Source organism: Nematostella vectensis, chromosome 12 (assembly GCF_932526225.1).
Source record: "Nematostella vectensis chromosome 12, jaNemVect1.1, whole genome shotgun sequence".
In the NCBI taxonomy this organism is placed as follows: domain Eukaryota; kingdom Metazoa; phylum Cnidaria; class Anthozoa; order Actiniaria; family Edwardsiidae; genus Nematostella; species Nematostella vectensis.
In genome coordinates, this window is record NC_064045.1 from 13,836,064 (window position 1) to 13,849,188 (window position 13,125).

The 13,125-nt window shown below is 48.3% G+C and overlaps 1 protein-coding gene and 1 long non-coding RNA gene across 2 annotated transcripts in view; one reads left to right on the plus strand and one right to left on the minus strand.

Moving 5' to 3' along the window:
• The window catches only part of LOC5520166 (polycystic kidney disease protein 1-like 2), a 32,168-nt gene extending 19,367 nt beyond the window's left edge, over positions 1–12,801 (minus strand). The window contains exons 1-7 of the mRNA XM_048720267.1: positions 12,716–12,801; positions 10,345–10,417; positions 9,100–9,392; positions 2,695–2,851; positions 2,321–2,429; positions 629–786; positions 22–318 (exon numbers count right to left, since the gene is read on the minus strand). Coding sequence (XP_048576224.1) covers positions 22–318; positions 629–786; positions 2,321–2,429; positions 2,695–2,851; positions 9,100–9,392; positions 10,345–10,411 — 1,081 coding nt within the window. The 5' untranslated portion in view covers positions 10,412–10,417; positions 12,716–12,801. The remainder of the gene's footprint in view (positions 1–21; positions 319–628; positions 787–2,320; positions 2,430–2,694; positions 2,852–9,099; positions 9,393–10,344; positions 10,418–12,715) is intronic.
• Positions 1,028–1,652, plus strand: LOC116603660. Its single transcript, XR_004290722.2, has 2 exons — positions 1,028–1,326; positions 1,409–1,652. It is a non-coding gene; the product is annotated as an uncharacterized LOC116603660 (long non-coding RNA).
• Positions 12,802–13,125: the final 324 nt, after the last annotated feature.

Here is a 13,125-nt window from a genome sequence, read left to right on the forward strand (position 1 = left end):
TTATCACTTTAATGTCCTCACCGACGGTTGAATTGCAAGTTCCAAGAGAGCTCACCCACTGATTGCATGCCACAGGATTTGCTATCACTTTGCAAGGGTCGCTATCATGTACGCATGAGTAGAAAGCCAAGATCACAACAGCATTTTCAGGTGGTTGAGTGTGGAGCCAAATGGGTAATGGCGGAGAATTATCGTAGCTTGCCACTAGGCCGAAGCAGCGAAATGACGATGGGCAGACTACAGGGGGAGTACTGCCGAGTAGGGACCTCTCAGGAGTAAGTAATCGCATCTCTCTCTTGCATGAGATCGGGGGCTGATCTAAACAATAAATTGGTCTGTTAAGATTAAATTGATTTTATAGTACTACACCAAAATGTATTCATTTCAGCATTTAGCAGAATAGAATATTGAAGGATTTTCCTTTCAGATATGGTCCCAGTCTAGCCCCCCCTATTAAGGTTTACTCCAAATCCTGTTCTGTTCCTTTGCTCCTTTTTTTCGGTGACTAAAATCACATTTTCCGGCCTTAAATAAGATTTAATCCCGAATACCCGTGTTAACCCAACTTAGTGTTTTTTTTGTATTGTATATCGGAATGGGATTATAGTAAACCGAATAATGGACTTACCTCCAACAGAATACATCATCGTTGTATCGTTGTTACAATTTACTCCTGATATTTCAAAGAAATTTGCCGTAAGGGCAGCAGGTTCTTTGTTACACCAGCACGTGTGGTCAGGTTTCACGAGAAACGCACGGCATGTGGGGAACGCGTCAACACAAATACTACAGAAAATAAAATATTACTGGATAATCATATTTATTTACTCCACAACAATGTATTTTACTCTTTTTTTAACAGTTAAAGTTTGTAAATGAATAAACAAATGAATAAATGAATATTTAACAAACAATACATAAGTACTATTTAAAACACGAAAAGGAGTGTTTTCGTGGATATATAACCCCGAGGTCGAAGCCAGAGGGATTTTAGATCCGCGAAAAGAAAACACTCATCAATATTCAATAGGCATGTTGATCAATCGCGATGGAAAAAAAACAACAATAGCTTTTGAATTGTCATTAAAAAGACTACCGGAATTCTGTTAAAAAAGCAAGTAGAACAATAAACAAAACTAATGTCATTAGATCGCTAGTCGAGCACTAGTCGACGACAAAAACGTCGCATATTTTGAAACTGAAATCTTTAAAAAACAAGGCCGACGGCACAAGATATCCACCGAGAAGACTCTATACACTAATAACTGGACTTCTATCAATCCAATTACGAAACGCAGTCCAACTGGCTTAGCAAAATTACCCGAGGTTAGTACTGTACATATAAAGTTGTCGGTGTTTATGCTGTTTAATTCAGGTCTTCGATCATTCTGACTTTCTTTATTCTCAGGTTGAACATAATCATGCGAGTCGGAACTGGTCAAAGACAGCGTGACGACGGCTTAGAAAAAGAAGAAATAGGCGATTGTCTGAGCAAAATGAAGCTGGCAAGGGGATTCGTGGACTAACGGACAGCTAAGGTACTTTTAAACACTGATTATGGAGTCCGTTTATGAGAGTGTATCTAAAAGATACCATAAAATAGATTGTAAACTGTGCTATTTACTAGGAATAAAGTAGTTTACTGTTTGTGATCTTACGTATGTCGTTGTTTGTTTGCCAAATCTGCTGGATGCAACATAAAGCTTCAATGACATCATGATAGCTTTATATAATGTTTCATGTTCGTTAGTCTGCTATTGTTGTTCTATTGTACCCCAATATTTCCCTCGAGACGATTTCAATTCCCTCCCCGTGCTTTAGATTTGTTGGGTGTATTGCTAGGTATAAAGCCTATTCACGTGTCCAAAGAGTGTCAACATGCCTATTGAATATTGATGAGTGTTCTTAATCCCTATAGTAATAATTCAAGGATATTCTTTATGAGCTAGAGGTGCTCTTAAGATAAGATTGTAGATTCTTGACATAAAAAATTATGCCACGGGCCTGTACCCCTCCCCACCCCACCCACCCCCCACACCTTACCTGGAGCAAAAAATATCAGGAGTCTGTACCCCTCCCCACCCACCCCCACCCCCCCCCCCCCCCCCCACACACACACACCTTACCTGGAGCAAAAACTATCAGGAGTCTGTACCCTCCCCACCCACCCCCCCCCCCCCACACACACACACACACACACCTTACCTGGAGCAAAAACTATCAGCAGTCTGTACCCCTCCCCACCCACCCACCCACACCTTACCTGGAGCAAAAACTATCAGGAGTCTGTACCCCTCCCCACCCACCCACCAGACCTTACCTGGAGCAAAAACTAACAGGAGTCTGTCCCTTGAGCTTCACAAGCATGCTAAAGCTGCCCCCGATGTGTTGATGTTGGTAGCATCCTAGAGGTTGTTGACTCGTCGAGACTATTATAGCAAAATGTGAAGCAAATTAATAGTTTGATTTAGGTGTAATAAGTCATCGCAGGCGGGCTGACGTACGAACGCCTCGAAAGATAGGAATAAAGAGAATAACAATGCAGGCAGGCGGGTGAGTGAGTGACGGGCCGGCAGGGGTTCTGGTGAGCGGGTCTGCGGGCGGGCAGGAGGGCAGGCAGGAGGGCAGAGGTGCGGGCGGTCAGGCAGGCAGGCGGACGGTCGGGGAGACAGATAAAAGGTTGGTGCAGCTTACCTGAAGAATTTCTTGTCTTTCCGTAAAATGCAAGAGAGGTGCAGGGCTTATCTTTGTACTCGGTGATCGAGAGCCGTATTTTCCTTGCAAGTCGTACCTCAATGTCTGTTTTGCTGACATCATAACCACCATCACCCCCTCTTTTTCCTCTTACTTTCTGAAGGCAAGAAAATGAAGCAGCATGACATGATCGAAATAACTAGACTTAAAGTGCAGAGGACACTCATAATTGTATCGAGGTGGTTTATTTGCTCCTACAACACACGACTCGCGTGGGCAGCTATTTTGGCTGAGTGGACTCGTGCCCAGTTCTAATAAGCTACGTGACACATGCGTGTCACAATTCGCATTAAAGAGTTCACGGTGGAATCCTCCATGAGCCCCCACAACACCTAATCCCCCATGAGCCCCCACAACACCTTATCCCCCATGAGCCCCCACAACACCTAATCCCCCATGAGCCCCCACAACACCTAATCCCCCATAAGCCCCCACAACACCTAATCCCCCATGAGCCCCCACACACCTAATCCCCCATGAGCCCCCACAACACCTAATCCCCCATGAGCCCCCACAACACCTAATCCCCTATGAGCCCCCACGGCACCTAATCCCCCATGAGTCCCCACAACACCTAATCCTCTATGAGCCCCCACGACACCTAATCCCCCATGAGCCCCCACGACACCTAATCCCCCATGAGCCCCCACAACATCTAATCCCCCATGAGCCCCCACGGCACCTAATCCCCGATGAGCCCCCACAACACCTAATCCCCCATGAGCCCCCACAACACCTAATCCCCCATGAGCCCCCACAACACCTAAGCCCCCATGAGCCCCCACAACACCTAATCCCCGATGAGCCCCAACAACACCTAATCCCTGATGAGCCCCCACAACACCTAATCCCTGATGAGCCCCCACAACACCTAATCCCCCATGAGCCCCCACAACACCTAATCCCCCATGAGCCCCCACAACACCTAATCCCCCATGAGTCCCCACAACACCTAATCCCCTATGAGCCCCCACAACACCTAATCGCCCATGAGCCCCCACAACACCTAATCCCCCATGAGCCCCCACAACACCTTATCCCCCATGAGCCCCACAACACCTAATCCCCTATGAGCCCCCACAACACCTAATCCCCCATAAGCCCCCACAACACCTAATCCCCCATGAGCCCCCACAGTACCTAATCCTCCATGAGCCCCCACAACACCTAATCCCCCATGAGCCCCACAACACCTAATCCCCCATGAGCCCCCACAACACCTAATCCCCCATGAGCCCCCACAACACCTAATCCCCCATGAGCCCCCACAACACCTTATCCCCCATGAGCCCCCACAACACCTAATCCCCCATGAGCCCCCACAACACCTTATCCCCCATGAGCCCCACAACACCTAATCCCCTATGAGCCCCCACAACACCTAATCCCCCATAAGCCCCCACAACACCTAATCCCCCATGAGCCCCCACAGTACCTAATCCTCCATGAGCCCCCACAACACCTAATCCCCCATGAGCCCCACAACACCTAATCCCCCATGAGCCCCCACAACACCTAATCCCCCATGAGCCCCCACAACACCTTATCCCCCATGAGCCCCCACAACACCTAATCCCCCATGAGCCCCCACAACACCTAATCCCCCATGAGCCCCCACAACACCTAATCCCCCATGAGCCCCCACAACACCTAATCCCCCATGAGCCCCCACACACCTAATCCCCCATGAGCCCCCACAACACCTAATCCCCCATGAGCCCCCACAACACCTAATCCCCTATGAGCCCCCACGGCACCTAATCCCCCATGAGTCCCCACAACACCTAATCCTCTATGAGCCCCCACGACACCTAATCCCCCATGAGCCCCCACGACACCTAATCCCCCATGAGCCCCCACAACATCTAATCCCCCATGAGCCCCCACAACACCTAATCCCCCATGAGCCCCCACAACACCTAATCCCCGATGAGCCCCCACAACACCTAATCCCCGATGAGCCCCCACAACACCTAATCCCCGATGAGCCCCCACAACACCTAATCCCCGATGAGCCCCCACAACACCTAATCCCCGATGAGCCCCCACAACACCTAATCCCCCATGAGCCCCACAACACCTAATCCCCCATGAGCCCCCACAACACCTAATCCCCCATGAGCCCCCACAACACCTTATCCCCCATGAGCCCCCACAACACCTAATCCCCCATGAGCCCCCACAACACCTAATCCCCCATGAGCCCCCACAACACCTAAGCCCCCATGAGCCCCCACAACACCTAATCCCCGATGAGCCCCAACAACACCTAATCCCTGATGAGCCCCCACAACACCTAATCCCTGATGAGCCCCCACAACACCTAATCCCCCATGAGCCCCCACAACACCTAATCCCCCATGAGCCCCCACAACACCTAATCCCCCATGAGTCCCCACAACACCTAATCCCCTATGAGCCCCCACAACACCTAATCGCCCATGAGCCCCCACAACACCTAATCCCCCATGAGCCCCCACAACACCTTATCCCCCATGAGCCCCACAACACCTAATCCCCTATGAGCCCCCACAACACCTAATCCCCCATAAGCCCCCACAACACCTAATCCCCCATGAGCCCCCACAGTACCTAATCCTCCATGAGCCCCCACAACACCTAATCCCCCATGAGCCCCACAACACCTAATCCCCCATGAGCCCCCACAACACCTAATCCCCCATGAGCCCCCACAACACCTAATCCCCCATGAGCCCCCACAACACCTTATCCCCCATGAGCCCCCACAACACCTAATCCCCTATGAGCCCCCACATCACCTAATCCCCCATAAGCCCCCACAACACCTAATCCCCCATAAGCCCCCACAACACCTAATCCCCCATGAGCCCCCACACACCTAATCCCCCATGAGCCCCCACAACACCTAATCCCCCATGAGCCCCCACAACACCTAATCCCCTATGAGCCCCCACGGCACCTAATCCCCCATGAGTCCCCACAACACCTAATCCTCTATGAGCCCCCACGACACCTAATCCCCCATGAGCCCCCACGACACCTAATCCCCCATGAGCCCCCACAACATCTAATCCCCCATGAGCCCCCACGGCACCTAATCCCCGATGAGCCCCCACAACACCTAATCCCCGATGAGCCCCCACAACACCTAATCCCCGATGAGCCCCCACAACACCTAATCCCCGATGAGCCCCCACAACACCTAATCCCCGATGAGCCCCCACAACACCTAATCCCCGATGAGCCCCCACAACACCTAATCCCCCATGAGCCCCACAACACCTAATCCCCCATGAGCCCCCACAACACCTAATCCCCCATGAGCCCCCACAACACCTTATCCCCCATGAGCCCCCACAACACCTAATCCCCCATGAGCCCCCACAACACCTAATCCCCCATGAGCCCCCACAACACCTAAGCCCCCATGAGCCCCCACAACACCTAATCCCCGATGAGCCCCAACAACACCTAATCCCTGATGAGCCCCCACAACACCTAATCCCTGATGAGCCCCCACAACACCTAATCCCCCATGAGCCCCCACAACACCTAATCCCCCATGAGCCCCCACAACACCTAATCCCCCATGAGTCCCCACAACACCTAATCCCCTATGAGCCCCCACAACACCTAATCGCCCATGAGCCCCCACAACACCTAATCCCCCATGAGCCCCCACAACACCTTATCCCCCATGAGCCCCACAACACCTAATCCCCTATGAGCCCCCACAACACCTAATCCCCCATAAGCCCCCACAACACCTAATCCCCCATGAGCCCCCACAGTACCTAATCCTCCATGAGCCCCCACAACACCTAATCCCCCATGAGCCCCACAACACCTAATCCCCCATGAGCCCCCACAACACCTAATCCCCCATGAGCCCCCACAACACCTAATCCCCCATGAGCCCCCACAACACCTTATCCCCCATGAGCCCCCACAACACCTAATCCCCTATGAGCCCCCACAACACCTAATCCCCCATGAGCCCCCACAACACCTAATCCCCCATGAGCCCCCACAACACCTTATCCCCCATGAGCCCCCACAACACCTAATCCCCTATGAGCCCCCACAACACCTAATCCCCCATAAGCCCCCACAACACCTAATCCCCCATGAGCCCCCACAACACCTTATCCCCCATGAGCCCCCACAACACCTAATCCCCTATGAGCCCCCACAACACCTAATCCCCCATAAGCCCCCACAACACCTAATCCCCCATGAGCCCCCACAACACCTAATCCCCTATGAGCCCCCACAACACCTAATCCCCCATGAGCCCCACAACACCTAATCCCCCATGAGCCCCCACAACACCTAATCCCCCATGAGCCCCCACAACACCTAATCCCCTATGAGCCCCCACAACACCTAATCCCCCATAAGCCCCCACAACACCTAATCCCCCATGAGCCCCCACAACACCTTATCCCCCATGAGCCCCCACAACACCTAATCCCCTATGAGCCCCCACAACACCTAATCCCCCATGAGCCCCCACAACACCTAATCCCCCATGAGCCCCCACAACACCTAATCCCCCATGAGTCCCCACAACACCTAATCCCCTATGAGCCCCCACAACACCTAATCCCCTATGAGCCCCCACAACACCTAATCCCCCATGAGCCCCCACAACACCTAATCCCCCATGAGCCCCCACAACACCTAATCCCCCATGAGTCCCCACAACACCTAATCCCCTATGAGCCCCCACAACACCTAATCGCCCATGAGCCCCCACAACACCTAATACCCCACGAGCCCCCACAACACCTAATCCCCCATGAGTCCCCACAACACCTAATCCCCCATGAGCCCCCACAACACCTAATCCCCCATGAGCCCCCACAACACCTAATCTCCCATGAGCCGCCACAACACCTAATCCCCCATGAGCCCCCACAACACCTTATCCCCCATGAGCCCCCACAACACCTAATCCCCTATGAGCCCCCACAACACCTAATCCCCCATGAGCCCCCACAACACCTAATCTCCCATGAGTCCCCACAACACCTAATCCCCTATGAGCCCCCACAACACCTAATCCCCTATGAGCCCCCACAACACCTAATCCCCCATGAGCCCCCACAACACCTAATCCCCCATGAGCCCCCACAACACCTAATCGCCCATGAGCCCCCACAACACCTAATACCCCACGAGCCCCCACAACACCTAATCCCCCATGAGTCCCCACAACACCTAATCCCCCATGAGCCCCCACAACACCTAATCCCCCATGAGCCCCCACAACACCTAATCCCCCATGAGTCCCCACAACACCTAATCCCCTATGAGCCCCCACAACACCTAATCCCCTATGAGCCCCCACAACACCTAATCCCCCATGAGCCCCCACAACACCTAATCCCCCATGAGCCCCCACAACACCTAATCCCCCATGAGTCCCCACAACACCTAATCCCCTATGAGCCCCCACAACACCTAATCGCCCATGAGCCCCCACAACACCTTATCCCCCATAAGCCCCCACAACACCTAATCCCCTATGAGCCCCCACAACACCTAATCGCCCATGAGTCCCCACAACACCTAATCCCCCATGAGCCCCCACACACCTTATCCCCCATGAGCCCCCACAACACCTAATCCCCGATGAGCCCCCACAACACCTAATCCCCTATGAGCCCCCACAACACCTAATCCCCCATGAGTCCCCACAACACCTAATCCCCCATGAGCCCCCACACACCTTATCCCCCATGAGCCCCCACAACACCTAATCCCCTATGAGCCCCCACAACACCTAATCCCCTATGAGCCCCCACAACACCTAATCCCCCATGAGCCCCCACAACACCTAATCCCCCATGAGCCCCCACAACACCTTATCCCCCATGAGCCCCCACAACACCTAATCCCCCATGAGCCCCCACAACACCTAATCCCCCATGAGCCCCCACAACACCTAATCCCCCATGAGCCCCCACAACACCTAATCCCCCATGAGCCCCCACAACACCTAATCTCCCATGAGCCGCCACAACACCTAATCGCCCATGAGCCCCCACAACACCTAATACCCCACGAGCCCCCACAACACCTAATCCCCCATGAGCCCCCACAACACCTAATCCCCTATGAGCCCCCACAACACCTAATCCCCTATGAGCCCCCACAACACCTAATCCCCCATGAGCCCCCACAACACCTAATCCCCCATGAGCCCCCACAACACCTTATCCCCCATGAGCCCCCACAACACCTAATCCCCCATGAGCCCCCACAACACCTAATCCCCCATGAGCCCCCACAACACCTAATCCCCCATGAGCCCCCACAACACCTAATCCCCCACTAGCCCCCACGACGTGTACTCACCTGATTTCCGGATGAACTTTCGTAGCGGAACCAATAAGCGTCCTCCTCAAAAGCATTGACATCCATCTTATAAAATTCCACATAGTTTTCTTCTGTCTTGGAGGCTAGACCGCACAAGTAATACAGGCCTCCCAAATTTACTGTTATCTCCTTATTTCGAGAGTCCTTCTGAAAGCAGAAGGGGTCCTTGGAGTCTAACAGAAGTTTAGAAGTAGACATACCGTTGGATGCTTCGCCATTTATGGAGAATGAATCTATTGAGAGGGTTATCTCGTTAGAGTGAGAGAAACAGTCTGAAAGAAAAACATAAGCAGAACCTCAAAGATCTTCATTTGTATTTCGATCAACCACACCACTACACTGTTATTTTGAAAATATTATAGTACTTTTTAAAATTTATTAATGAAATAAAACTGTCTATTTGTATGCATAACCATCTACGAATGAAGTCTGACACTTTATTGATGAGGCAAGGAATGCTTTGAGAGCCTTTAGTACTTTTTGAGGGAGAGACTTTGGCGAAACGAGGAAAATTATGTATTAGAATTATGGCTTATTCATCCTCGGGGTTCCCAGGGCGTCGCAGAGATCAGGCACACAGGGAGCGCGCGAGAAATAAAAAGCTCTGAAAGAGATCTTTCAGTTAGGTTCGGTTTCCAGCCGTGGTGGTTTCGGTGCGCCTGCGATCCTCTCCCATTCCATGGCTTGGCGCAGAGAACGAGGCTTTGTCTGGATTAGCCAATCAGAAACTTCCGTCCGAACATCACGAATGATTATCTCAGTAATGATTTGACGTCACGGACATGGTGCCTCGATCGTGCGCCCAGCCGTCAGTGGAGGAGCAGAGCGCGACGAAACCACGTTTGTAAACAGAGCCTATCTTTCAGTGCTCTTTCTTTCTCGAGCGCTCCCTGTGTGTCCGATCTCCGCGACGCCCTGGTTCCCCGAGGATGTGGCTTATTACACGAGAAATATTTCGTGCACAACTTTAAGCTGACAATTGCTAGTGTTGCCGGCAATTTTCTATACCAGTTTTGTACACGGCCCGACATTTTTAGTTAGTGCTCGTGTAAACGAGCCGGCGATATTTTGTTACACGTGGAAACGGCAATTTTCACTTGGCAATTTCTAGTTGCATGTATAAACGGGATAGCAATACTTGCTTGTATCTCTAATAATAAAAAAAATAAAAACAATTATTATTAGATCAAACCATATCTGCATATGCTGCCAATATGCGCTTACCTTTATTTTCGGCCTCCGCAAATCGTGAAAAAGAACACAGAAAGACCAACCAGATGTAGGTCTCCATCTAAGACTGAAATCACAAAGGTGATCAAAGATAGGAAAACCCCTGGGGGTTTGGGGGGGGGGAGGGGGGGATTTAGTCACACATGCTTGTGTTACATGTCCGTCCTATCCCTTTAGCGTATACGGTACTCCAAATGCTACCTCCATTTTCCCTATAACGTATGGAGTTCGTTGTGTAGCCGCATTCTCACTAGTTTACTTCCGGAGGGCCGACCGAAACCTCTACCGACAAGAGACGAAATAATCTAAACAGGGTGGTAAAGGTTATTTTCGTGAAACGAGATTTGTCTATTTTTCACTCTACGAGAAACGTGAAATCGTCTATTTCGACGTCCGTGAAACGTGAAAAGCCATTTTGGCCCGGTCCGTGAAACGTGATCCATACCTTCTTTACCAGCCTGTCTAAATCATCAGTCAAATTCAAATAGACACACTGCTTTTACAATTTCTAAATATTTTTTTGCGTTTTCCGTCGGAATCGACTTACGTTACGAAATCGACTGGAAGTAAACTGGTGATAATGTGGCTAATAACATCAAAATATCAAGTCGGTAGAACGTCAGGCAGCTTTAGGCGCCAAATGCATCTTTCCGAACTCATTTATAAACGAACTTACACCATGTTTAAAAACTACTTTAAAGAGCTTGCGTAACTCTTCACCCTCATCCATCCTAGAGCCCTTGGGGGTCTTTCTTTATTGAAGCATCGTCAAATATTATACTTTTTGCCGTGCACCGATTGCTTTTGGATTATAACAGATACGCGAATTTATTGCTGTTAGTTGTGAAAGCATTTATGTCTTTTGTGTTAAAACTTATTTTGATGTTTTCTGGCACTCATCAATTATGTATAGGTAACAATATTAAACAATTTCTTTGTAGTTTTTTTCATATCACCAAAAGTGGATTATTCAAATTAAAAGCAAAACTTTATTTAAATTTACTTTTTTTTTTAAATCACCAAAATTGCTAAATTAAAAAAGAAAATATTTAATTAGGGATATGGGTAAATGGCGAAACTTTTATGAAAAATTCCAACACACAATAACATTCATTACAAATTGTTATGAGAAAATAAAGATGTAAAGTCGAAAATAACATATACTGATATAAAATATTAAAAAATCCTTTATATCATTCCTGACACTTTCTGAAGGCACTTATATCCCTGTAAAATTCAATTTCTGTCTTAGCTCTTCCTTAGAATAACATCCGTGTTTTTTGGGGCGATCTCTAAGACGTGGGACGTTTCCTGAAAAAAAGTGGCTTAAAAAGCAAAATTGTGTGATTCAAATGAAAAGGAAGAAAGTTTTAAGACCAACCTGTCTGTCCCCTTAGGAAGTTATTCGTTAGCGGAAAAGCGTGCCAAGTAAGGAACGCAACAAGAAAAAGAATGTTTTGAAGTTCCTCCGAAAAAGGCGTTCATGCAAAGAGCCAGCGCCGTGTCGCACTCGGGCAAACCCATATTGCTTTTAAAAAGGTTTCGTTAAAGTTAAAGTGCCAGTACTGGAAAAATTTTAAAGAAACTTTTTTTTACGATCGCACTTGCCTTTCTAAGTTTGAAAATTATGACGCCTGATTAAGCCGAGATGCGTCCAATACAGAATCTACCCTATTCGACGGTGCCTTTCATGGTTTGGACGATTTTTCTTTCATGGTTTGGGCGATTTTTCTTATCGCTCGTCAAAATAAGGGGTGCGGGACTAGAAAGCAACTTTTGTTGACAGTGTGTCAAATTTTAAGTCACCTGAAAAACTTTGCCTAGCGCATCATGTTAAAATCCTGAAGTTTAGTATCATACATAATTTGTTTTTGATTTTTTCGTAATTCTATTAATTTCGAGCAAAAAATCAACTAATACTCGCACAGAATGTGTTTCTGTTACCAACATTGCAACAAATTACAGCAAATCTGACAGATCATTTTAATTAAAAAACATGATTTCTATCCTTTTTTACCCTTTTACACTGAGATTATCATGTTGTTTAATACACATCCTATTTTTTTACTTGCATGAATGCGTCAAAATTATTTAGTTTTAAAGTCACTTCACCTTATTTGTTGGGCAGTAGACTAGCATAGAGCAAGGTGTTAAAGTATCCCAAATATCGGCCTCTTAGCAGAGGAGAGGTAAAATTTGTTTTAAGTATCATTTGTTCTTTACTTCTCTTATGTTTAAAAACTTCTTTTCGTAAAGTTTGAATTCTTCGGATTGTTTTCAGTCACAAGTGATTTAAATTTCAAAGTTTGACTAAAGAATTTTTTAGACTTCATTTTAAAAAGCTGTGAAATAATTGTTTTCTTACCTCGGAGTTTTCTAAAGCTCCTAGTTGGCTTTCAGAGACAGACAGAGACAAACAACTATGAGAATGAGGAAATTGTTCTAGTTTTTCCCATGGTCATACCAATTCAAAGTCTGAATTATTAATCTGCTTTGGTAACGAGCAACAAAAGCTGTTTAAGTTACGGATTTACAGGATACAAATTCTTAACGGGGTGTCTTGAGGATAAATTTGAATCACCTTGCACTTTTAAAAAGTCATAAAAGAAATATTGTTCTTACAGTAACGACGACGTAATTGATTGATTGATTTCTTTTTTTTTAATTTTCACACTGTTATCGTCTTTCTTAATGCCAAAAGCTGCTATGGAATTGCATTGTACGAGTTGTTTAAGGTGTCTTCTAGAAACATTATTTTCCAGCTGAATATGAATC